The sequence below is a fragment of the Ricinus communis genome, chromosome 1 (assembly GCF_019578655.1).
Source record: "Ricinus communis isolate WT05 ecotype wild-type chromosome 1, ASM1957865v1, whole genome shotgun sequence".
Lineage (NCBI taxonomy): Eukaryota > Viridiplantae > Streptophyta > Magnoliopsida > Malpighiales > Euphorbiaceae > Ricinus > Ricinus communis.
The window spans coordinates 8,773,905-8,800,202 of NC_063256.1; the positions used below are offsets into that span (position 1 = coordinate 8,773,905).

A 26,298-nucleotide genomic window follows, 5' to 3' on the forward strand; every position below is an offset into this window, starting at 1 on the left:
AGGGTTACTTTCATATTTCAAGACAGAATTAATAAACTGTGGCTTCAATTTCATATTCTATGCTCTGGTCCTCCACAGATCCATCACCTTCGACTTTGAGGGATGCTTATGAGAATATAACAATGCTGGTCTAGCTATTGTATTTCTAATGCAGTCATCAATGGCTTAATGTGAGATGTCACTGGCTATTGAATAAGTACTTGTTACATATAATTGCCTTTTCTTATAAATAATGACTCGTATGATGTGGTGCATCATTGTTTGGTTAACTGCAACTGCAAGCAAAATGGATTTGACATTTTGTCAAACTTATAGGCAAGGTGTTCAGATAAAGGGAAATTCAAACTGGTGGTCAGATTTTAGTCCTCTCATTTGTTCTAGATTCAGGTACATTAGATAACCTGGGGAAGGGGTTCTCAAACTTGAAGTCTTTCTTTCATGTAGCTGAAAGAATGCAATTCCCAACATGTTGCTATGCAGACTCATCCGCAGCAGCTATAACTGATTGCAGCCAGCGTGCTAAACTGATAAGGAATGGCGTGTAAACAAAGTAGCAAGTGATTGTCCAAGTGACTAATCCCTGCGTGTAATAGAAAATCCCTGATTTCTCTAGACAATACAATTTAAAAGCTATGCATGCTTCTGTTTAGTATCAAAATCAATTACCTGACCAAGGATCTCAATGTTTGCGTGTGGATAAGACCAAAGGTGGAAGAACCTGAAAAGGTCCAAATGGGTCTGAAACAGATAAATAAGTAAAATTGACAACTTTGTAGGGGGACAAACTCGGCCTTACCTCATTATGGGAATTTCAGCCAATGGGCATCCAAGGCCAATAATAGATGCTAAGGTGAATCCAACCCGTGTCCTGTCCAGGAACAACCATATGACTTCTGCTGCTGCAAATAGTATGTAGGCCTCAATGTTGTCTGGTATTCCAGCTTCATACATTTCAGCACTCAGTTCCATGAACAGCAGAAGTGCTCTAGGTCAAAAGTAAGGTAAGTATTGTAAGAAGACATTGCCAATAAATATAATCAATTACTGTTTGCTTCCGTATGGACCATATTCTTTGAACAAGGAGGCAGGGCAGATACTTACACTAGTGTAGCGACTACCTTCTCCGCATTTGCTTCTTGAATCTTTGAAGGTGCCCTTTCATCCAAGAAGAGCTGCGTTAACCCAACCGTGGAGTAGAATAATCCAAGCAAGGGAGGAACCTATTTTACCAACATTGACGATGCAAAAAGATCAAGTAAAAATTGAACCATCTTTAACCATACAGTAATTGAATATTTGCTAGAAAGATATCCATAGTACCCATATGTTTGTATGAAGAGGACCAATATCGACTGACCCAGTTTGATACACCACAAGATTCACTCTGGAATGAAGGCCATCGATTAGAGGACCCAAAAAGAATCCTGAACCGAAAAGGGAGAGAGCAACAGATGGCCAAGTGTTTCTTAGACTTGCAGAGCTCTGCTTTCTTAAACTGCAGTAGGATTTCAGTACGACACGTTTTGGACTCGAAGAAGTAGGAAGGCGATTGGGAAGAAGAAAGCATGGAAGACGATAATACTTGAAAGCAACGAGTCCTTGCATTTTTATTTTTTCTTCAGATTTTTATTTGAAGACACTTAAGTCACCGTCTGGTTTTATCAACTTTGCCCTTGTGATCTGGAACCACAAAGTGCATATGAAATGTGCGGTTGAGGTCGACTTTTGGTTTTCTATTTTGTACAACCTATATTTATTACTCCTACCAAATTGACTTTTTTTAAAAAAAAAAACTATAAATATATATATAAGTAACAATATAATATAATAGTTAGATGAATTTTAGAATGTCGGAGTTTAAAGGAATTTATTTTTGATTTATTAATTAAAATTTTATAAATTTAAATTAAATTTATATAAAATATTTTAATATGTAATTTTAATGAAAAACTATAAATTTCACATATTATAACTTTTTAATGTAAATTGCTTAAGGAAAAAACTTTTCTATGTAAATTGAATTTGAATATTATAAATTTTTATTAAATAAATATATAAAGATATTGAAAAAGAAATTATTCACCTAACATTTATTATATCTTTTAAAGAAAAGAAAAATCAGTAGGTGAAGGAAAGTTAAGAGTTTAATTATATAACTTATTTATTTGTAATGCAAAATTCATAGAATCAAGCAGAAAATTAGAGAAAATTATTCACCTAACATTTATTATATCTTTCTCAACCATCGCTATTGTGATTCTAACAAACAATTTACATACTGACACTTTTATTCTTGCGTTGCGACTAAAATCCATGCTAATATGTAACTGTTTTGGCGACACTCCTAGGCGTAATTGGCAACGCCTTGCGAATTTACCTTTTCTTTTATTTTAAGCAAATAGTCTAAAAAATTTAAATCTTTTACGGTAGTTTACTATTTTGACTAATTCTTTAATAATTGTCAATTTAGTTATGATTTGTCCAATTAAAATATAATTACTGATCAAAATTAAATAATATGAATAGTAATGTGGACGCAATTTAGAAATTGAAAATTTAAAACTATAACATATATAAATAATGTGGCATTAGAATTCATTAATTTGGATTTCACATTTCTTAATTAGTGCCATTTCATTGTTTGCATTGCCTAATTTTGACAAACAATTTAATTAGATTAAAATCACACTCAATTTACTAAATTGAAATTTTTTAAAGAATTTGCCAATTAGTAAAATTTTGTAAAAGTTTGAATTGTTTAAACTAGTAGAATTTTTCTTTTTTAAATCTGGGTTATTCTTTTTAATTTGAAGTAATTATGCTACTGAGATGTACTGGAGACTTTTATTATATATCCATATTATAGTAAACTTAAAAAAAAATAGAATTTTTTTGTGTAGACTTGGTGTATGTTCTCGTCTATACACCAAATCGATAAATAATTAATACACATTCATTAGTTTTAAATGAATAAGTATATATCAATTATCTATTACCAAAGTATAAGATATTTATAATATATATAATTCTTTTATTAATAATAGTATACACAGTAATCTTAGGTAAGAATTACCAAAAAAATAATCAAATGTGTATTAATAATAGTATACACAGTAATTTTCCTTTATTTTGGTAAATATAAATATTAATCACTTGCACACAGAAAGTAAATATGAATAATTATTACATGTATTTAATCAAATTAAGAATGTTCTGTTCTGTCTCCTTTCATGAGACCATCCCGAGCAGCTGTAGCTACCGATCCTTAATTGCCAGGCCGTTGCTTCTTCTTTTCCACCACCAACTCTTTGGCGAACCTACAAGCACAACCACCAAACAAACAGGAAAAGTTAAAAAACAAAACATAATGTTTTCTTCTGTTGAATAAACATAAAGCAATGGACTGATTGTGTTTTTTTATACTTAGCCAAAGCATCTTTGTATTTATATTCTAGTTTATCAATTTCCCCTGTGTCTGGATTCACAATCATAACATTTTTATCTAAAAGCCTCATTCCAATGTTCTTCAGCGTTAAAGTGTTCGACCAGGACGCGTTATCCATCTGCTCAGCTTCACCTTTCACTTCATCATATTCCTGTACCAAAGTAACTTTAATTACGGACATACAGGAGCAAGACAAGAGTTAAAAGAAAAAGGGGGCCGCAGGGATAGATTTGCCTGAATTCGCAGGTAATTTGTGTTTGGTCCATTGGAGTGGAAGATGCGTGACAGGTAGAATTCCACTGCATCATCGACCGTGTTCAATATAAATTGGAATTTGAATTTCCCTACGATTTCTTTGAAAAACCATTCTGCAAGGCCTTGTCCAGCTTGCGGCCGTATTGTGCCTGCACGACCCGTCCCAAGAGACAGAACTAAATAATTCCCGTAGTTTCTTTCATTTCCATAAGTTCTTGTCGCTTCGCATAGTGCAGCCAATGTCTGAAATTAAGCATCAAAACAATTTCTATGTATTAGCCAATTATGCACCTGTACATGTTCTTAATTTGGCCCCACTTTCACTTTCTCACTAAATAAATTGATTTCACGAGAAAGAGTTCATTACAGGATTATTTGCAGAGACACCACCATCGAAGAAGCCTTCATCCTTGCCCTTAAAATGAATGTTATGTGGAGGAAAAAATGTTGGAGCTGCAGAGGAGGCAAGAACTACATCTGCGAGATCAAAGTCTTCGTATGGCTTGTTCTTTAAGTCTATTGTCTGCATAAACAAGTATATATATTAATTTCTAATTCAAGAAAATGCAAGTGTAGCATAAAGAATATTAAAGGGTACTCTAGTAGATAGAAGAAGAGTTAACCAACCATATCGGAAGTAAAAATAACAGGCTTAGTCTTCTTGATTCTGAAAGTAGGAATTACAACTTTTGTGACAGTTTCTCGCAATTTCACGTCTCCTAGCTCCTTCTTGATAGCACTTCTAAGTGCTGAAGGTCCATGTCTAGTGAGTATAGCCATTCCAGCCTCAAACCAGTTAATTGGTGAAGTAAAACGGGACAAGACATACCACACTGCCTCCTTCACCTTTTTAGGGTAATCATGCACATGAAATATAGGGCTACCAAATATGACCTTCCCTTTGTCCTCGTAGAAAGGTACGTAACTCGAAGCATCAAACCTGGGACGAGGCCGCTCGTTTGGCTCATTACTGTTAAGTCTTTTCTTCTCCGGTGCAGTTACCATTGCTGTCAATATGGACCCTGTGCTTGTTCCTGCAATTATATCAAAATAATCTGCAATTCTTGCATTTGGGCCATCCAGTTTCTGTTATTTTAATTCCAAAAAAAGGAGATTAGCTCTTCTGGAAGATCACACTTAATAAAAACCTGTGCATTAAATAAAATGATTTAAAGCTGTGTTGTAGTATAAACCTGAAGGTGTTTTTCGAGTTCATGGAGAATGACTGCTGGAATGATGCCACGAATTCCTCCGCCATCAATGCTAAGTATGGTTACCTTTTTGCTTGTTTGAGTTGATTGAGATGCCATCTGAATTGTAGTTAATAAGTGGTTAACAGTCAGTCTCAAGATTTAAGTACTTAATACAGTCGTCCGACTCTGTTCTCCATCATTATATATAGCAGTTAAAAAGGGCGCCAGCTACTTCCATTATTCTAATATTTTTTGGGAGTAGGGCAAGTAAGAGATCTGATGTGGAACCAATTTGGTCCTGGAATAGAGTACCTTGCTTTTTAAATTATTATTTTGGGTGCCAGCAAGTGCCAGCAAGTAAGAGATCTGGCTTGTGTGGGCCCAGATTGTGAAGTTTAACTGTGACTGATGCAAGCAAGTAATCTGCTAAGATGAAATTTCTTAGGCAATCATTTAAATTGCACTAGTTAAAGAACAACTTTTCTTTTCTTCTTCTGCATGCAATAGCTATGGATCGATTCTTAATTTATAACGTCTTGAGATTATTTATGTTTAAATTTGGAATCTTAAATTCAATATAACTTAACTTTTATTCCAAGGAAAGAACTTCAATTTAGCTGATAAAGATAGTACAAATTACTAAAGGGATGGTAGCTATGATAGAGTGAATAAATCTTTAATGGCCAATTGCAATATCATACCAGCAAGCATAAAGTCCAACTGCTGTGTGCTTAAGGCTGCAGTCTCATAGCAATAGGACCCAGCCTCCAGAGAGAAGTACTCTTGTCTAAATTCCTTTTGTACTTTCATAAATCAAAGCACAAACCAAAATAGATACATTTCTTGTTGCTATTCAAAATGATAAGACAGGATGGACTCGCGGCCGGCCCCGCAAACCTTGCTTGTAGTAGAGAAGCATAAAATAAACTTTAATATGAAGGGGGTATTGGATTCCTGATTCTATAACTGCTACAACAGATAAAAGAACTTTATCCAATCCAATCAATCGTGATTCACGTGCGGTTGCATATGAACCCAATACAAACCCTATAAATATGGATGAAGAAACATGAGTCAAGCCACATTCAGACAAGAATCTTAAACCCTCAAAACTAAACTTACCATTTCAAGAAAACAAGATGGTTTATCCTCCTACTGATGGCCAACGAGTAACTGTGCTCAGTATTGATGGAGGTGGAGTCCAAGGGATAGTTCCCGCAGTTTTACTCAATTTCCTTGAACATCAACTCAAGGTACGTTTGACCCATCTCTAATTTCAATACTATTCCTATAATTAACTACATGCCCACAAGCTTATTCAATTGTTAATGCACTGGTAGATTTACTCAGATTATATTGATCACGTCTTGTTTTAATGGAAAACAGGAACTTGAGAGGGAAAACGGGGGGAACGCCGACGATGTAAGAATCGCAGACTACTTCGATGTGATTGGAGGAACAGGCACAGGTTCTCTTTTGGCAGCAATGCTGACTAAACCAAGCAAGCAGCAGCCTATACGTCCTCAGTATGACATGTCCGACATTATTTCATCCTTGAAAGAAATAAGCCGTGACACATTTCCAGATGAGGAAGCGCTATCTTTAGTCCAGAGAGCGGTGAACTTAGCATCTGGCGCATTTGGATTGTTTACTTCAACGCTAAGGACTTTTCTTGATCCACAGAAGAATATATGGAGCATTATTGATGAATTTTGGGAAAGAAATTGGGAAACTGACTGCCGTCCTGTGGAAGTGTATAATGAGAAGTTGAGAATTAAGCTTGGAAATACTAGACTTGATGAGACACTAAGTGACGTAGTTATCCCTGCTTTCTGTTTTGACACCTCAAGACCTGTAGTCTTCTCCACCAGTCAGGTAATCCACTCTTTTTGTATGTTAAATGTGATGTGATAAAAAATGTTTTTCTATATATAGTTACTTGTCAATGCAAAAATATTGCAGGCAAAGAAGCTTCATGAAAAATGTAATGAGGATGTAACTCTAACAGATGCAGTTCTAAGCTCGTCAGCTACCCCAACAGTTTTTCCCTTTCATTCTTTCAAGTACTTGGGAAGATTTGGCAGGTTTGCTGACGGCAGCATCTTTGCCAATAATCCTGTAAATCTCCTCTCTCCCCAATTATTCTCTTTTTAAGGTTTTCTTTCCCGAAAAGGGATGATAACTAGGATGTTACCTTTGTAGACATTGCTTTCCCTCACGGAAGGAGCAAACCTTCATGGAAGCGGACCAAACTACAATAATCACCTGGTTCTGTCCCTCGGAACGATCCGGCGAAGAGCTCCACCTAATGATATTTGTGCACTCCCATCTGTGATCATAGATTACATATCAAATAAAATTTGGAAGGGCATCAGGAGTCGCGTCTTGCAATATATGTATATTTTATTTGGTGACATTACGGAAATGTACATGACGCAGATGCTTCCTTCCCAGCTGCATGAGGGCTGCCTAAATTATCTACGCATCCAGGTATGCGTATATATATATATATACATAGAGAACGTGTACTGCTGGCTCTTTCATTGCTCATCATTGTTCCTTTTTTGGCACTTAATTTCCAGGGCTTTGAACCAAATAATCTCGTGCCTTCCATAGTTGATGGATCAGAAAGTGGGTTTGAGACTTTGAGAAGAGCTGCCAATAATATTTTCAAGAGACCTGCCACTGTCGTGGATCCAAATACAGGAACTCATGCTGAGCAGAATTTCACTAATGAACAAGCTTTGACATAGTAAGACCAATCATTGTCATGTATTTGAATATCAATGCTGTTCGATTATTTCTCCACCACGCTTAGAATGTATGTTGGTTGTGCTTTGTAGTTTTGCTCAGCAGTTGCATATTGAAAGGCAGAGGAGGCTTCTCAACGAATAACAACAAATAAAGACAAGCTGACAGTGAAGAACTGAGGATAAATTTATACAGGCTTCTCAGTTGGGGGGACCTTAATTGATTTGTATATGGTGTTTATTAATTTATTTTAAATAAAGCCGGCAGGTCATGATTATTGCCGCTCACAAATCTTAATTCAATTGTATCCAAAGATGTAATAAATGAAATATGAAGTAATTTATCCTTAAAGTATTATTTTCTTTAGTAAGATTTTTATGACTGCAAAACAATCACTTGCATTCCCGGAAGACAACGGTTCACATTTTAGGATGGCATATATTTACATACTTACTTTCACTAATTAACAAATGCTTAAAGCCCTTCAAAGAAAAATGCCTAATGCCTCCAAATGAAAAGCATTCGTACAAAGCTAAAGTCATACGCCCTATGTGCTTCATCGTAAAATGATTTTACAATCTTGTGGTTATGATAAAAAGTTATCGTAGCTCCTAGTGGCAAAAGACTTGTCCAACTTGCAACTGAAGGACAGAGGCTTCACAAGCCCTCCGAGGCACAAATATGAATAGCCCCGCCCCGCCCATAGCTAGCTAGCTTGCCAAACCAGCAACGAATTTTGGTCAACCTGAAAACCACAGCTGGATCCTAAGAGAATAACAATAGATAACAATAACTTGTTCATTCAAGTTCAGTTTGCTTTCTCACCTTCAAAATCATAGATCAGAAGCCTTTAGTTTTCTGGGCCTTTTATGAGCTGGAGATGATGGTGCCTCAGATACCCTTCCAGGTCCCTTCAGGGATTACATTATTCAGGACTAATTAGTTTCCAAATATAACAGAAACAATAAAAATGTTAGAATATGGAGAACGAAAATGAAATTGATATCTACCTTGCGTTTTGGGTCCCTTCTGCCAGGCCTTTCCCCTGAAATCCCACATTAACCAAACATAAAGTCGACCTCGCGATGAATAAGAACTAGGAAAGGCCAAATGACTACAGAATGTAAGCAAGTTATAGTAGTTACCTCCAAAACTCATTGTGTCTGGAATAAATGTTCGATCTTGATCACGGTGTGAACACTGGGAACATTTTGACATTCAAAAATATCAATAATCACATATTAAATGCATGCCGTATTTCATTATCACGGGCAAATAAAAACAGAAATGCAATGAAATTCCTAGAGATAAGAGAGTTCAGTGACCTTAGGTGTGCCTGGCATTTCAGTATATGAGCCTTCACGAAAAGAAGAACCTTCTGCCTCTTTATATTGCAACTGATAAGCACACAGAAGACTCGCATATCAGTGAGAATGAATAACAACACATCATTTAACATCAATATATTCAAAAAACAGAGTACACACAGGTGAATATTCATGTATAAAAGAATTTTGTTATGAACCTCTAAGATATGCAATACCTTCTTTTGAAGATTCAGCAGAGTCAGTATTTCTTTTCTTAATTCAAGGTGCTCTGCACAAACAGCTTTGGTTGGCACTCTTGGTTTCAAATTGACCTGTAAAAGAAACAATATGTATGCTACACTCAAACTCTGTAAGTTTAAATCCAAGAATGGATATTGTCAACATAGTTTATAATCTTTTGATCTCTTGCAATTCAAGAAATTCAGATACTTAAATGAAACTAAACAATGCGGTAGTTAATCATACATGTAAACCAAGTCAGAAATTAAAAGGACATCTCCATACAAGTAAACTTCTAAATTCTGATGCCCACCAAAAACTAATTAACAAGTTAAATTTAATTGTGATTAATCATGAGCATAGTTTGAATATGTTAATGGAAGATTGCAATCTCGATAGAAATGTGAAAATGCAACTAAAACTAAAATTAACCCCACCTAGCCAACTCTGCTTTCCCAATTTCTCATCCCAGCCCCACTGAAAAGACATTAAAAGAAGAAGAGAGAAGAAATAAAGAATACTAGTTAAGGGGGTAACTTCAGGAGCTACAGAGTCATACTTGTGATCATAATAAATCCGCTCCTACAAGAAATACACTAAAAGGGAACTTAGAGAATCAAGGTAATAGAAGTAATATTTTGGTCTAATTGTCCAAGATAGAAAAAAAAAATTTCCACTACAAAAATATATAGCAAGAGAAAGAGGCATTGAGGTTTCAGGAAGTATAAACAGACCCCAAGATCTTGCAATGTTTGCTCAACTCGCTTGATTGTCCGAAGTCCTGCAGACGAACTAGCAGCTTGCACCATTTGCTCAAGTGCATAAGTTCTCAAATATACACGAAGCTGACAGTTGTATTAAATCAGTCAGATTATGTGTTATTAAATATACAGCAATAAACTGTGGCTAAGTTGGAAAAGGAAAAAGGTTAATATGACTTTCAGAATAGGGAATTGGAAGTCAGATACCATCCGCAGAGAAGCTAGAGTAGAGGCATTTTCTGCCATTCCTGAAGCTGAAGGTCCAACTGATGCAGAGGCAAGCTGAGTATTGGATGAAGGTGATACGGTATCATCAAGATTAGTAGGCGCCTCAGCAATTTCTGGTGCATTTGATGCTACAGCCAATACAGATTCTTCAGCACCCTGGAAAAGCAAAAAAAGACCAAATAGATAACAACTAACATGCCAAAAACACAAGCACACATGCATCAGACAAACAAAGAGTATTCTGACACGATTTTCTGAATTTGAATAAAATTGTTCTTTTCATGAGCTCATAAACCACATTTCTCTATGGATTTTTCTCCTTTTGATATAAAAGACTTGCAATAAACTAAAGAGCACCTAATTAAAAATCATTCCATACTATGACTAAATTCAAGCTCTTTACATTTAGTTTTGATATTGAAGAACCGCTCCCTGTCTCTCCTCCTTGTGGATGCCTTAACCATTACATTCCCAATTACTTAAAACAGAAACACAATCAAATATCTAGTTCACCACTTATCACTTACCTTAGTAGCCGCGCGTGACTCATTTATTCTTTTAGCCTCAGCAAGAACCTGACAAAATGGACAAATGAACATGTAAACCATGTAGCATACAAGTTCATTGACGGATCCTTCCCAAAAAAAAGTTATCCACTATGATCAATAACAAAGAAAAGTACAGACCTCAGCATCTTTTCGCTCTTGCTGCTTTGTCTGCGAAAGGAACATGGACAATGCACGCTTGCGCTCTGTCTCTTGTGAAATGTTGTATGGTTCCTTTCAAGAGAAATAAATGTCAAAAGCTACAAATAAAAATAACTTAATATAGGAGACCTTAAATTTATATTACCAATTAAAGTCAATGAAGATACATAATTAATAGTAAGCAGAAACTTGTAGTGACTAAAAATCATAATATTGCAGCTCATGATTCATGTGAAATTCCATTTATAGTGCTACCACACCTTGACAAGAGGGTGTCCTGAAACATCCCCTGGAGATGGAGCTCTAGCAACCAATATAGCTCGAGAAACTAAAAAAGAAAAACATCATAACTATCAAAAAAATAAATATTTTTCTAATGGTTTGCTTTACATGTTAATTTAAAAATAAGTCCAGTTTAAACTATGAAAAGGGCAGTGAAAGATTTAAATAGTAAGCAATTAAAAGTTAAAGAAATAGAGAGGAAAAGAATACCACTATAATAGCGATCCTTCAATTCCTCTAAAGACCGAGAGGATGAAAATCTGTCAGCTATAACGACGAAGCGGAGATCAAACCTTTCACATAAATCAAACAATTGATCTGTCTCTTCCTTGGTCCACATCTATTAAGACAAAACATAAAAGAATTAGTTCAATAAAATTGACAAACAAACATTGAAATCTTCACATAAAAATAAATGATCTTTATACTTCACCAGCATACTTAAAAGGGCAACCTTACTATTAGTAAAACTTATAAAAGGTGCAACCATGAGCTGATACCTACAGGATCAGTCAAATACTTCTCGTACTCTTCTTCCGTATACTTGACAACATCAACTGACTGCAACATCCCAAATTAACCAGCATGTTCATTGTCACTAGATAACACTATAAATTTAATTATGGCATAATGGACAGGAATACAAAAGCAAACTTGCACATACCTTGTTATACTTGGCAAATGAATAATCACCTGTTGGTGGAACACCATTCACAACTCTAACCTAGAAATCATAAAAACCACACTAATTATTAACACACTGGAACTGACAAACTAGATAATCAGTTACGAGGTAAAAGAAAACCTACCCAATGGTAAAGTTGCAAATTATCTTTTCTAGCAGAACTCGTAAAAGGAAGCCATTGCCATGTAATCTGAATTCAAATTCCTAACGTGTAAGGACAGCACATTGTAATTCATATTTGTGAAACATAAACATAAAACTGTCAAGACTACAGTTTTAATATTTACAGTGACCAGATCAGTATATCTAATATTTCTACGGTGACAGTACCTTTTCATCTGATGGGGGTCGTTTTTTCAATTGACTAGTATCAATTGAAGGCATAAGAGGTGCCAATCCACCAGTAAGTGCATACACCTGAAAATGGACACGTGCTATAAGAGCAATTAACTTCAGTTAAAGGGGTAAAACAGGAAGGCAACCGACATATACATACGCATACATACCTCGCGGGAAATGCCATCAGGTTTTCTTTGTGAGTCTTTCTTGGGTTGTGATTTCTTCTCCTGTCCTAATGGTAATGGAGTTTTAGGTAATCCTACAAGAAGGTCCTTCGGTAGGTCCATAGTGAAAATTAGGGTTTCTTCTTTTGGTTTCTACCTTAAGTGGAACTTTAGATTGGCGAGCAATTCGAATTCTCGGAGCATGAGAAACTCAATTAAGGTTCTCGATTTGATTTCGGAGCATTTGGATTGAGGAATTAGGATTTTGATAGGTTGAATTTTGGAAATATTGGGACTGTGTTTGTGGTGAAATTAGGGCTTTTATTCCGTTTTTCCTTTTCGGGCGCGAAAGTTTTGAGAAGTGAAGTCAGAAAGGGTTCGGGTCACAAGCGGGTGACTGAGAACTTTTCCCTGTGAATCAATATAGATGGGCTCTCTACGTTCAATGCATGAGCAGTTCTGAACCAGATATGTAACCGGCTACCGGGAAGTAAGTTCCACATGGTTTATGGGCTTTGGCTACCCACAAAATCGGCCCAACCTTCTCTTCTTTAAAGGTGCTTGATTCGCAAGAGCCACATAACATTTTCTTTGCAAAGTTGAAAGAGTTGCTCTCATAAGCAGAGCAAATTGAATTTCTTTGGTAAGGTATGATCCTCTCCATATTTACTCACTTTACCTACAATTTCTGCAGGGGTGTCGCAGCTCAAATTGAGTACACCATCAAGACAAGAATGGCTTGTTACTAGCTAGTTTAATGTCAAGCATCATCATCCGCTGCAACATGGCATTCTTCGTCAAATTAATTTGGTGCTATCCTACCTGAGCTTTTATACAATTTTCTTCGCCGTTATTTTTATATGATTTCTTTTTTCTTGACCTTGTAAGACCTTTTTTTGGCCTTGTAAGACTCCGTGCTAATTTCGCTCTGACTTATGATCGGAGTGTATTGATGGAAGGTTGCTCCATCAACTCACCATATGCTTCTCTAACTATCCCTCCTGAGCTAGCTATTAGGGTGTTACTGGGTTTAATTACATTTATTTGTAACTTCAGATGCATAAATAATGGTGCTCAAACCAGACGGAAGATTATTGTGTGTTTAGTTCAAAAGTAGAAAATAAAGAAAGGAAGACAAGTTTTTGTAATATTCTCTTTAGACATTTGCTAGGATGTATTATTGAGGCGGGGAGGGTAAAGTTCAGCCTCTCTCTGAGTGCTCACTTCAAAAGTTCCTTGATAACCGGCTTTTATGGTACATAAATGTCTTCTTGTTATGTGTTTGTATATGATGATACATGGAGAGAAAGCCGATTCATTTGAGACTCTGTGAATATCTATCTAATATCCCATAATTTGAAGGAAGGAAGAAAAGAAAAAGAAGAAGAAGAAGAAGAAAGAAAGAAAGAAATTGTATAAATAGAATAAGTATAGCTAAACTGAAAGAGATCTGATCTGGAAAAGCTTCTTTTGCAGGAGTTTCTGAATCAACAATATATTCAACCAATTGAATATTGGGTATTAGTCTAATTATGGCAAGCGGGACCGACATGATAATGCTTATCATAATCACTTCATTTTTAAGTTATATATATGTACTCTTAATCGGTCCTAAAGCAAAATTCTCAAGCCTAATATGCTCTTCTTTTTTCCTTGAGAACATGTGCAAGTACCCAAAAAAATCTTCTTCTGATAAGGAGGGTGGTCGTGTGGACTCTACAAAAGCTGTCAAGATTCTATTCATGGTTTATCGAGCGTAGGCATAGACCATTAGAATTTGTTTCCACTAATTAAGGAAGATGGATTATCATGTGGATTCCAATGGTTCTATGGATTGACAAGCACGTCCATCTCTACCTCTCCCATCTTTTCAGAACGTGAATTTCATCTTTTGTCTTTAAACATGTAACTTACATGGACCTAGTTTGACCCTATGAAGGTCTACTGCTAGAGTTGAAATGCTGGCCCCTCTTCATCTACTTATTAATTAAATTTTACATTATTGTTGTCCGCATAAGTAAAATAATGAAAATAAGTATCTATCTTGCTACATAATTGGAGATAATTCTCTCTTTTTATGATTCATTCTAATAATTTATCACATTTTCTTTTTTTCTTTTTTTTTATAATTTTTTCTCTCTTCATTTCTAACATTTAACGTATCCTATTTTAAAGGTTTTAAATCGAAGAAGCTTCCGATGGCATTAGCCATCGGAGCACTTTCCATGGCTCTCTTATTTTTATTGCATATACGTTTTGTGGTAAAAGTCTCTAATCTATAGTGGGGTTCATCTCCCCTTATTGTTGGTTGCTTGATTCTATGTTGATCTTGGTGTTTGACTAAACCTTTTTGTAACTACTTTCAATCGACTATAGAGTATGGTGATGTCCAATATATTTTCCAACTTGGATTTTATTAGGCGTTACCAATTGATAGGTTATGGGGAGTGTGAGGAAAGTTTGATGGTAAAGATGGTAATATTGTAGCGGTAATGGCAACAGAAGCCTGGCAAAAACCATAACTAACCCAATTTTGCTTACAGAGACAAATTTTTATGATTAGGCAGAGTAAGCTTTGGTTCCAGCAGTGTGAAATCTTTAACTAGTATTCGCTTATTAAATATGGCGGATGGTTCTATGCTTCGGGCTACTTTGAAGGGTTAGTCAAGAAGATTGACCTTTTATGCGATGGAAGGACTTTAGTTATATATTAAATGTAACCAGTAGGCTTAGTTGATATTCGCGTGCCGCCCGCAAGGCATTGAATGGCAAACTTTATGGAGAGTTTTGAAAAGAAAGATACTTTAAGGGCAGCTTTGTAATTTCGATTTATTCATAGGCCAGTGATATTCTATTAGGACTTTAAATCCAATTGTCGTCTTTGTGGGTTATACACTCATTGTATTAAATTCTTTGTTAATTTTATGAGATATTCTTAAGTAGACTTAGTCTATGACGTCGTCCATAAACAAAACCAATTATATAAGGATATGGGACATTATTTCTTAATTGTTATATTTGTATTGATTGATCTTTAATCATGGTAATTTATGGTAATAAATAAATCAACCAATATAAATATAACACTTAATAATAATATCACATATCAACACTTAAATTAATTTAATTTATCTATAAATGAGATAATAAATTAAATTTATCTAAGAATTTTTCTAATTTTATAGCCTAATCTTTTTAAGGTATGATGTTGATTGCTTCCTAAACTTTCAAATCTGTACCTATCGTGATTATACTGTTTTAGGCACTTTGGCCAATCTAACGCTAGCAATTTATTTCTATTGTTAAAAAAAAAAAAAAAAGAAAGAGTTCTTTTAAAATTCGTTGGTTCATGAGAAAGCCAAGCAATTTTATTCTTATGTAATTTCTTTTAATATGTGGTTAAAAAGAAATATGGGTATGATTTAATCTGGCAATATATGACTAATGGTGAAATGTTGGCCTCTCTTGGTCTATTATTACATTATATAATAAATACTAATTAAAAAGTTAAAAAAATTATGTTATCTGAGTTACACATAATTGGATATATTTTTTTTTCTTTTAAAGACTACAAAAATAATAAATGAAAAGTTGATATCTCTTCTATTTTCTATATTTTAACTTGTATCAAAGGATTTATCATATCACTTTCTAATAAATAAAAGGACAAAACAACACCATATATATGTATAAGAAATATGCATATTCTATTATCTAACACATATAAAGATTGAGATTTTAAAACAATAATTTAAATGTATCGATGTGTCTTCATATACAAATGTCTGTCTACATTGTAATGGAGTTTGTCAGAATTCAAGTCAAATGTCTAATACTTTTCAACAAAATATCACTAGTCGGCTAACCTTGTGGTGCACGGTTATTGTCATTATTTAATTATGAATAATAAAATAAAATAAATTTATGGCCAAGTTTTAGTAAAACAGTTAATATTTTATAATTATTTGTCATATTTTAAAAGTAATAATAATATAAAAAGATTTTAAAATATCCTTTTTTAATAACAAAATCTAATAGTTTAATATATTATTGATGCAATAACAATAACAATATTCTAAAAATTATTTAATTGATATTGTAATTCTTAGAATCAGAAACAATCATATAATTACAAAACTAACTTATTAGTTAAAGGGTGAGATGGCGGACGCAGAGGGTTACTGAAGAATTGAACCAGGAGGAGCTACGAATAAATGCAAGCTTTGTTTGAACTTATATGGGCCTTTGATCCCAGACTCTTAACAGCTTTGTTCTGGGCTTAAGCGGCAATTTGCCCCCTGAATTTTCTGGTGGGGATGAAACTCACTTCAAAATAAACTTTTAGGTCATTTTACTATATTTTCTGAATATAGTAAAAGAAAATAAAAAAATCTATATTTTATGATACAGTAGTAGCAGGACATTCATACTCAGTGATTTCATATCGAAGAAAGGCAGTGTTTGGGAAAGTATACACAGAGAGGCATTCATATAGTAATCAGCTTGCTCAAGGGGACAAGAGGTCTAGATAGTTCACAAGTACACAGGACGAGTGAATTGGCTTTGACCTAGCTACTAGCTATCAGATGTGCCACTTTTTGATAGCTTAATTGAATTGATAGATATCTGAAACCAAGGACGATTGCTTCTATCTCCCTGTCTAACTTTTCCTCTTTTAACTGTATTATTTGATAAGCTTTTAATTAGATTCAGAATTAGTTAAACATCTAAACCAAAGACATAACGGAAGCAAAAAAATTAAATAATAAAAAAAAAGAATACCCATTAAAGGAGAAGAATGGAAGAGATTGAAAGCAGGCAGCACTAGATACAATTGCATCAAAAACTTCATTGAAAAATCTGAGCAGTATCGTAAAGATAAAGAGCGAAAATCTGTATCATAATTGATGGAAAGGTACGTTTTTTCCTTGATACAGGTCTAGAATAATTATTACTTCAAACAGTATAAATGTTTCCAATATAATATACATGTATATATAAACAAAATCCGGTCTACAGATAGACAGTTGAAATTAATAAGAGTATCGTGACCTCTGCTGGATTGCCTCTTTCTTGACTGTCATCTTGCGCCGTGTTATAACCTGGCTAGTTATGTTGTTATTTGTACGATTTTGCCATTGATACTGACCTCTTCTATCCACTCTTGACTATCCATTTGGTTCATAGCGTGGTTTTTTCTTTTTCTCCAGGAAAAGAGGCCAACAGAAAGCACTAGGATTTACACTATTTGCATTTCCTGCAGGACTAATGTTTACACTAAATTCAAGTACATTTTTGACCACCGACTATGGGATTTCTTTCTATTGTCAGGATTCCAGGAACTCTTTCTGTTGCCGACTAGAGTAGTTACACACTCAATTATTAGGGCACAACAACAATGGTCCAAAACATTTATTAAATCTTGCAGACATTTGTATGGATCAGTAGATAATAAAATATTAACGTCGCATTCGGTTCAATAATTTGACGGGTTGTTTGTTGCTGTCACTACGTAGGATGCCTTTTCTGAAATAGATATCCAAGACTCGAATGGAATTGTTTCCATGCTATTTGTTGGTATGCTATTCTTATGTCAGATCAAAGACAGATACACATGTTCATGTTTCTTTTTCTTTTTTCATTTCAGTAATAAAAATACAATCTACTATTGTTTTCTAGTTAATGGTTTCATCTTGTTCGAATGATTTTTATTTTTATTTCTTCTTAAGTCCATCTTTCTTCTTGGCTGCTTCTCTTTTGGTTTGTGCATAAATTGCATACTGCAGCAGGGCTAGCTATTTATAACATTGGTTAGGAAATGCAAGTGTCTGTAGTTCTTTTTGTCATTTTTGCTGCATGCCATAGAACATGCCTGGAATTACTCACAGTACATATTCATAGTCAACTTGAGAACATCTATACCATACACCTTGCCATGCCTAATATTATCTGTTATCTTATCAGGAGAGATCATTTTGCAGCAGGACCAACACCCTTCCCCCCCAACACCCTTTTCTCTTTGAGTTCCTTTCTGTCTTTTCTTCTGCGTTGTTTTGTCAAAATGATAAACCGAACTACCAAACGAAACATGATAAGTTAATTTTAGAGGCATGTAACAATTTGAATATTATACCTAATAGACAAACTTTTTGATCTAATCCAATCGTATATATATTTTATATTCAGACGAGGGTCACAAGTAAATTATTACGAAGCCTGCCCATAAAGCAAATATCTTGCAAGCCAATAATTTTAACTTTTCGCCTGAAATGATCATGTCAGGAATTGACTGCTACAAGTAACCATCCAATTGGCCTAACTGCATGATTGCCTATGCAGCAAGTTGTGAATAGAAAATCCTCGTGAGCAAATTAAGATACTTACAAGTAACGTGCCTACTGAGCTACACTGACATTAGTTTTTCCTTTTACTAAATACCAATTCTTATCTCAGGATCATGACTATTGACTGTCATTACCATCGTAACTCACTAGTATCACTGTCATTGCAGTAAAACTACTCAACCTACAACCCTAATTTGGATAGCAGAAAAAGGTCGTCAGCAGCTGTCCATGGTTTTCAACTTCCGTGACCATCTAGCACCAGCATTTTCTTTTTAGTTTCTGCCTAAGAAAGTAATTGAGTATCACTGTCACAATTACACCACGTTCATACATTTCCAAAACCAAAACAAGCATTTTTCTTTTTAGTTTTTGCCTAAGTAATTGAGTTTTGCAATTACTTACAAACTTCTTTGATTATGTTAGGTTTGCCATTCAGATTAAGAAGTAAGAACTTAGGGAAGGGACTGATAAAAATGGTAATAATTTACACAATTACACCACGTACATGCATTTCCATAACCAAAACAAGCAAATCTTGAGATGCTTAAAATTTTGTCAGATTTTGGCCATGGTCGCCCATGGGTTCTTATAATTCCTTCTTTTATTAATTCCTCTATAAAAATATATAAAACATCATCAGGGCTACCTAATATTTTCATCATTGTCAATCTCATAATAATTAAGCTACTTATAGCATCAATTAAAACTCATCCACAATTAATTATTTTAATCTTCTATATAGGTCCAATGTTTGCGTTAGTGGAGCAGTTATCGTACATTTTGCTCATTTATTTAATATTTTATTCTTATATAAGCTCATCAAAATCAAAATGTTTATGATAAGGTGTTATATCATATGATGGGAGTGAACTTATCTTAAATCACATGAAATTTTCCTGCAAATTTAATAAAATTAAAATTTATTATATGTTTATTTGAGATTATATATCAAATAATTTAAATAAGGATTTCCTCTGCCAGCCGAGATTGCATTTTTGAAAAATATAAAGTGCTGTAAGAAGTTAACCCAACAAAGTGATAAGGTTGTTCATGCATGATTCCCTGGGTTTTACTTTTATGATTCAATCATTAATGTTCATCAATTTAAATAAATTAAGCTTTATGATTGGCATTAAAAGATTTCCAAATTTAAGTTGAAAATTAAAATTCATACATAAACGCATGATTGAATGTCTTATAAAAGTAGATTGCTTAGAATACTGAAAATTTCATGAAGAGGAAGAAAGGCACATGATTTCAATTGCCTTTATATATTATCATTCAACTATTTCACTATTGGAGTATTGTTATATAAATACAAGAGTCATAATTACATATGTTTTATTTCAAATGATAAAGTAATATCCCACCGGTTTGTATGTGAACTTAGATTTTCTTTTCGAACAATTAGAAAATTGCATACACTTTCCTATATTGATTTAATGCATTTAAAATTGATGTTGAAATGCTCCTTCTACAAATTAATTGATAAAATAATAAATATTTCTCTTTAAAAAATATTTTATAAATGATAAGTTTTGATACGTGGAAGTCTTAAATTCAAGTTATCATCTCTTTGGTTATTATTTTTATGACAAATAAAAAAAATTATACACGATTATTAAATTTCTTATAAATTAGAAAATTTTGAGTAAATAAAAAAGAAAAAAGAAAAGTCTTATATATCAAACACCTCCAACATAATACAACTGAAATCTAATAAAGTTGCAGGTTTTAAAAAGTAAAAAGGAGGAGAAGAAAGATAGGGTCAGCATACCACAAAATTAATAATAAAATGTCGAACATAATATAGCCTTTTAAGTATTTGATGGTCCATATGATCTGAGAAGTATCTGCTCTTGTTGAACACATTATTCCTTCTTTTGGACGGCGGCTGATGCTTCATTTACATTTTTTTTTATGAACTATTAATGTTCAATGGATTGAAAGAAAAAAGAAAAAAAAGAAAAACCATTTTTTACATATCTTTTTCATACCCAAGGATTTTAAAAAAAATTAAGAAAAAAATAAATCAAAATAGTCCATCGCTATAATAAAATAAATATGATACAGTGAAAATAATAAACTTCATGAATCGCAGGTGCAACGTGCACATCAATGGGTGACAAGGACTTTGGGAGTTCTATAGGATGCCATGTGGCGAGAGAGGAAGAGTTTAGAACCCACCGATTTTTCTTTTTTTTTTGGGTCACTAATTATTTGATACAAAAGTAATGCCTTCTTTTACTACTTTGTCTGGTCTGCTCTCTGCCTTGGCCTGCATTGCCCCTTTAATTCTGGGGAAGATAATCCCCCAAATACAGGAATTAACCTTACTTTTAATGTCTTTTATTTATTATTTTATGCTAATTGTAGGCTCCACTTCCCATAATTTCTTCGTGCTCAGACTAGGAATCCACTATCTTCAATGTTATATTATAATTTTTCATGAAAATGTTTAAATTAAAATATTTATTTATTTCTACTGTAATTAATTATTATTTTATTTATGTAATAATATTATAACAAAATTTAAATATCTTATACTCTCAAAATAAGGATGATGTATATATTTTTTAAATAATTTTGATATTTCAAAATCTAATTAATAATAAAAATAGCTATAAAAGTTTATATCAACTTGACTTCCATGTACTAAAAATAAATACAAGTATGAAAGGAAACGTGCAGAAAAAGAAAACTATTTATATCTCAAGATTTGTGACTATAATATACTCTTACATGTTACTTGGACTCCTTTTATTTATTTATTTATTTTTTGCTTCAACATGATTTTATGTTTCAAACGGGATTTAGTCAAATAGTTCAATGGTATGATTATATAGGTATGTTATGGTATATTTCAATGCATTGCTAGTTATATTTTTCTACCATAATGCTTATTTTTGTTGTGTACCCATTAAGCAATTTCTTACTTGTTATATGATAAAGTCAATTTGATTATACTAGAGCATTTTTATTTATTGAAACATTGTTAATAATAATTCAACATAATAATGCACATTGTAGATTTTTTATTTTTTATTTTTTTGAATCTACAATCGAGTAAGGAAAAGTGCTTCCTAAATGTACTTGTTTGGTATAGTAACTTTGTTGAAAATATGATTTTGGATGTGAAATTCAATGTTTTTAGTGAATGTTTTCTAGATGAATATTCATATGAAATATAATAACAATTTAAAGTATGTTGATGGAAAATAGTATCATATTTTATGACATAATAATAATTTAAAATATATTAATGGAAAATAATTATTGGTTTGACATAATTTTTAACATTCTGTGATTTTTTTAGGATTTTAGTGATTAGAATAAACGAAAGTATTTTCTATATGAATAAAAGCTAATTCTATAACATATTAGTAGAATTTCATGTATTATTGATACGTTAAACATGTATTAAAGTTTAAGTAAACATATATCAATTATATATTATAATAAAATCATCATTTTGTTCTAGATTTAAAAATATAAGAGTGACTTATAATCAAATCTAATTCTATTTTATATATAAAAATTATAATACCAATGTTTTAACATTTGATACAATGTTAAACAACTTTAACACAAAAAAATTAAGATGTTAAGTAAAACTTAAAAATGAATTTTTTATTCTTATTATCCATATTAAATTTCAAAAAAGATAGGAATTCACTAATGAAAATGATAGAGTATAATTTCTACAAATGAAAATTTAAATTAGCATCAAATTGCTTCTTATTATACTTGATTTTATTTATTACTAAAATGACTAATAATACACTACTATAAGTTGTTTATACACTTTTACTCTTTTTACACTCGATTGTCTTTTTTATCTAATTATTTATTTCATGAACAATCTTAAGCGTATGATCTCTTATATCAGTCTAATATATATAGCGCTCTTTACAAGAATCAAACTCTAATTAACAGAAAAAAAAAAAAGAATTCTTTGCTAATTGTACTAACTATCTCTACTGTTAGAGTTTATTCTTTAGCAACAGAGTTCTGTGACAAAACTAAACAAAATAAAAAGTTCCAAACTCATTTCTGTGAAGTCTTTCTCTTGTGCAAGTTTCCATTTGCATTTTTAATTACAACCTCTAATATTCTTTTTATTTTATTTTTCTTTAAAAAAGTTGAAGTGACTGCGTGGGTGCAATCATGCGACAACCTTCTGAAATTTGCAAGACACAAACCGCCCATTGCACGGTTGAATTAAATAGTAATGAACCCTTCAAACCAGATGCATGTCTTTAAATTGGGTGACCAACTCCAATTTAATAATGCTATAGACTCACTAATTATATGTATTCGTTAATTAATTATAAATTTGGACAGTTTGTCTACTTCATGAATCAAGGAATTAATGGTCCCCTATTCTTAAAAGAGAATTTGCTTTTTTAGGTGCCTTAGTTGAAACGCTACTTTTCAATGGTCGTCAAGATATTAAAACCTTAATTTTTGAGTCCATTTTTAGCCCAAAATTGGATTAGTTTTATCTTCTTGAAACCCTATCTTCAAATTGTAGCTTTCTTAGCTAAAGGAATCAGCAACCCATGCAACTGGACTATTATTTTATCCAAAAAATATATCTTTGTCTGTCCTAGTCAGATGGATTTAATTGACCCAATAGATACATTATTCATGAATCAATGCTATTTAATTAGCTATTTAGAAACATGAAATTAGAAAGATCCTCATAGAAGGAAATTAATGGTTGCTTTCAGAATGAAGGGGTAATTGTCTAAAGAAGTAGACATGATAATAAAATAACATTAGACAACTATTCTGTTCATATCAATTAATTAAGTAATTGGTTCACCAACATTAACTGGTGCTTCACCTCCTATTTAGATTCTTGAATGCCAGTGGTCCGCTACTGGTTGAGACAATTACAAAGGACTTAGCATCTTGTTCTATCTTCTACATAATATTCCGCCAAAATAATTAATGGATAAAGCTTAATTTAAGTTATATAAATAGTACTATAGTAGGTTAATTATTGTACATTCCCGAGATTTCACTTATTATACTAATAAGTCTTTTATATATATTAATTCTAATGTTTAAAAAATAATAATTAACTTATACTATTTAGTTGCTCTATTTTTTAATTTTTAAACGAATTTAAACCTAGTTACTAAAGGTACTAATTAACTAGAATAATATATTTTATTTTATTAAACTTAAAATTGCAGCTTTTCATAAAAAAACTATAATTAGACCGACATTCTGAATTTGCTATCGATATTGATTTAGTTTTAAATAAAAAATAATATACTTACAAATAAATTTTTTGATAAAATATTTTAATATGTAACAAATTGATAGAAAATTAGACAACTTTAGCTCATAATTAATATTATAAACTATCATTTTATTTTGTCAAAATAATAGAGATTATATTATTGTGAACTCCAAAATACTTTTTAAGCGAAACAATACTATCATATAATTAATTAAATAATATCAATTTTAATATGAATCTTTTTTTCTAAAATACCTTAGATATTTTTAATTTAGTGAAAGTAAATTAGAAAAATGATGACTAATTTTATTAAAAGAAAAACATTAAATTCCCAAAAACCAAAACAAGAGTTCTAATTTATAAATATTTAATTTAATGGGTTGAGTTTAAATCTAATATTAAATTTAGAACAAAATTAGTAAAAAAGAAACTATAAAAAGGATGACTGCTTACTGTGCTGGTCTAATGATTTAAACCTTTTTGAAGTGTTAAAATTCGTTTGAGTAAATGCAATGCATTTCTTACAAAAGAAAACAAATAAGAAAAGAAATACAAAACCTAAAACTAAAGTAAGTAACCCTAAAGACTAAACTGGGATCACGTTCTAACCTTTCACGTGGAATCTTGATTTGCAGTTTCTTTTGGGTACATCCTGTCTCTTTCTTTCTTTCCCTACTTCCTTTTTTTTTTTTTTTCTTCTTCCTGAAAAAAAGATAAATAAATAAAAAAATAAATATATCACTCAATATTGCATTAAATAATTATATGGTTTAACTTAAATAGTAAAAAACGCTTAATTTTTAAAATAAAAAATCTTTATATTAAATAAATTGTTACTTTTATAATGAATGTAAGAAAATAATTCTATTAAAATTTCTTATGCTTCCTCTTTCTTGATATAATAATAATAATAATAATAATAATAATAATAATTGTATGAGCTCATTGTTGGGCTGAAGTTAGTCAACAAGAAGGTTTTACTATATTGCCTTTTGCTTTGATTAAAAAAAATAATAAAAGCAATCTTTATTTTCACATGAAGATAATCAGAAAAGCTGTATTAGTAACAATCAGCTTCCCCACTTTTCCTCCTGTCTCACTCTTCTTTCTTATTAGTTATTTCCCGTATTGATTTAAGAAGTTGGAATTGTTTAATTTATAATTAAACTTTCAAATTTTTACTCCTTGACCTCAACTACCATAAAATATAAGCATATTAGTATTTATATGGCATAATGTATATAATTTTCTTATATTCTTTTAATTACACCACATTAAGAAGATATAGTCCTGAGATGGAGAGGGGTTTACTAACCAATCACAAGACAAATAACTAAAAAATATATAAAATTGTTGTGATATTACATATAATATTAACAAAGATTATGTTATATTTTTTCATCTAATAAAAAACAATAGAGTACAACGGAATTAGTGATTTTTCTGAGTGATTATTTGATTTCATCGATATTTTAATATAGTAGTAAAAGAAATAGAGTGCTAACAAAAAAAAAAAAAAAAACTCCCTCCATTTTAATTAATGGATTTTTTTAAAATAAAAATAATTATCTAATATTTTTATATATCAAATGTAATATTTATTTTTTATTTTATTTTTTTGCTGGAGTAACTGTAATAAATCTTGCTATATCTATAAAATAATAATTTAATCTAAATTAACTAGTTTCTCTTTATTAATTCAAATAAAATATTAAAAAAGACCGTTAATATGAAATAAAAAATTATTACATAAAAAGAAAAAATAGAGGATGGAATAAATCAATTCTGATATAATGTGTCTATATAAAACATAATAAGGAAGAAGATAAAATGAAGGGTAGCCACAAAGAAAGCAAAGTTGAATTGCAATTGTTTAAATAAGATTTAATCGCCACTTGGGTTGGGTCGTATATATGCACGGTTATCAAAACTTGTTTGTTGCGTGATCCATCAACTACGAATATCGAACCGAATTCTTCTTTTATTTTCTTTCTTCTTAAAATTAATATTCTAAATACAAATATTTTTATTTGGCGTGAAGAAGAAATTGGAAAGAAAAAAGAAAATCGAGAATTTATAAAAATTGTTATGAAAAATGTAACCTTAAGATTTCATATTGTAAGACTGAATTATCAAAAAACTGTAAAGAGAGTGTGAAATTAGGACAATAAGGAGTCAAAGATGAAAAGGTCAAAATACGCGCAAAAAGAGAAATAAATGGCCACACTCTTTTGAAAAGCGTCGCTAATATATACTTCCAATAAGAGAGGGGACAAACAGCCACAACCAGGTTGTCCCCATCCTCTTCCGCCCCCCTCCCCCACCTAATGTAAGCCACTTCTC

The 26,298-nt window shown here is 32.1% G+C and overlaps 4 protein-coding genes across 5 annotated transcripts; 1 reads left to right on the forward strand and 3 right to left on the reverse strand.

Annotated features, from left to right (window-relative positions):
- Positions 1-161: 161 nt before the first annotated feature.
- Positions 162-1,690, reverse strand: LOC8267300. Of its 2 annotated transcripts, none has more exons than XM_048372414.1 (5): positions 1,321-1,690; positions 1,102-1,220; positions 797-985; positions 667-738; positions 162-580 (listed from the first exon to the last, which is right to left on the reverse strand). In XM_048372414.1, exons 1-5 carry the CDS (start codon positions 1,603-1,605, stop codon positions 574-576), a joined length of 672 nt encoding a protein of 223 aa, XP_048228371.1. In that variant the 5' UTR covers positions 1,606-1,690; the 3' UTR covers positions 162-573. The 2 variants fall into 2 exon arrangements, with proteins under 2 accessions (XP_048228371.1, XP_002515240.2); XM_002515194.4 differs by having other exon boundaries at positions 667-718; positions 1,321-1,674.
- Positions 1,691-3,069: 1,379 nt separating this feature from the next.
- On the reverse strand, positions 3,070-5,082 carry LOC8267299 (patatin-like protein 2). The gene is made up of 6 exons (XM_015716910.3): positions 4,894-5,082; positions 4,328-4,786; positions 4,068-4,223; positions 3,680-3,943; positions 3,424-3,596; positions 3,070-3,317 (listed from the first exon to the last, which is right to left on the reverse strand). The coding sequence occupies exons 1-6, from the start codon at positions 5,008-5,010 to the stop codon at positions 3,266-3,268; spliced, it is 1,221 nt and encodes a 406-aa protein (XP_015572396.1). The 5' UTR covers positions 5,011-5,082; the 3' UTR covers positions 3,070-3,265.
- An 832-nt stretch (positions 5,083-5,914) lies between these two features.
- On the forward strand, positions 5,915-7,995 carry LOC8267298 (patatin-like protein 2). The gene is made up of 6 exons (XM_015716839.3): positions 5,915-6,146; positions 6,280-6,768; positions 6,856-7,011; positions 7,096-7,383; positions 7,476-7,645; positions 7,737-7,995. The coding sequence occupies exons 1-6, from the start codon at positions 6,033-6,035 to the stop codon at positions 7,786-7,788; spliced, it is 1,269 nt and encodes a 422-aa protein (XP_015572325.1). The 5' UTR covers positions 5,915-6,032; the 3' UTR covers positions 7,789-7,995.
- A 21-nt stretch (positions 7,996-8,016) lies between these two features.
- On the reverse strand, positions 8,017-12,798 carry LOC8267297 (SWR1-complex protein 4). The gene is made up of 17 exons (XM_002515191.4): positions 12,361-12,798; positions 12,185-12,271; positions 11,979-12,044; positions 11,834-11,893; positions 11,674-11,730; positions 11,380-11,509; positions 11,148-11,215; positions 10,867-10,959; positions 10,708-10,755; positions 10,160-10,336; positions 9,926-10,036; positions 9,188-9,283; positions 8,970-9,041; positions 8,790-8,844; positions 8,655-8,689; positions 8,470-8,555; positions 8,017-8,389 (listed from the first exon to the last, which is right to left on the reverse strand). The coding sequence occupies exons 1-16, from the start codon at positions 12,478-12,480 to the stop codon at positions 8,478-8,480; spliced, it is 1,353 nt and encodes a 450-aa protein (XP_002515237.1). The 5' UTR covers positions 12,481-12,798; the 3' UTR covers positions 8,017-8,389; positions 8,470-8,477.
- Positions 12,799-26,298: the final 13,500 nt, after the last annotated feature.

What these genes read in the sequence shown, in the direction of transcription:
- LOC8267300 (XM_002515194.4), bottom strand. Translation starts at nt 1,605, where the DNA reads ATGCAAGGACTCGTTGCTTTCAAGTATTATCGTCTTCCATGCTTTCTT. An exon ending in AAGGTAGTCGCTACACTAGT is followed by an intron (nt 986 to 1,101) that starts GTAAGTATCTGC and finishes CTTTTGACCTAG; the next exon opens with AGCACTTCTGCTGTTCATGG. An exon ending in ACATTGAGATCCTTGGTCAG is followed by an intron (nt 581 to 666) that starts GTAATTGATTTT and finishes TATTACACGCAG; the next exon opens with GGATTAGTCACTTGGACAAT.
- LOC8267299 (XM_015716910.3), bottom strand. Translation starts at nt 5,010, where the DNA reads ATGGCATCTCAATCAACTCAAACAAGCAAAAAGGTAACCATACTTAGC. An exon ending in TTATTTTTACTTCCGATATG is followed by an intron (nt 4,224 to 4,327) that starts GTTGGTTAACTC and finishes TTGTTTATGCAG; the next exon opens with ACAATAGACTTAAAGAACAA. An exon ending in GTGTCTCTGCAAATAATCCT is followed by an intron (nt 3,944 to 4,067) that starts GTAATGAACTCT and finishes GCTTAATTTCAG; the next exon opens with ACATTGGCTGCACTATGCGA.
- LOC8267298 (XM_015716839.3), top strand. Translation starts at nt 6,033, where the DNA reads ATGGTTTATCCTCCTACTGATGGCCAACGAGTAACTGTGCTCAGTATT. An exon ending in TAGTCTTCTCCACCAGTCAG is followed by an intron (nt 6,769 to 6,855) that starts GTAATCCACTCT and finishes AAAATATTGCAG; the next exon opens with GCAAAGAAGCTTCATGAAAA. An exon ending in GCATCTTTGCCAATAATCCT is followed by an intron (nt 7,012 to 7,095) that starts GTAAATCTCCTC and finishes TTACCTTTGTAG; the next exon opens with ACATTGCTTTCCCTCACGGA.
- LOC8267297 (XM_002515191.4), bottom strand. Translation starts at nt 12,480, where the DNA reads ATGGACCTACCGAAGGACCTTCTTGTAGGATTACCTAAAACTCCATTA. An exon ending in CTGATGGCATTTCCCGCGAG is followed by an intron (nt 12,272 to 12,360) that starts GTATGTATGCGT and finishes GTCCATTTTCAG; the next exon opens with GTGTATGCACTTACTGGTGG. An exon ending in AGACACAATGAGTTTTGGAG is followed by an intron (nt 8,690 to 8,789) that starts GTAACTACTATA and finishes GTGGGATTTCAG; the next exon opens with GGGAAAGGCCTGGCAGAAGG.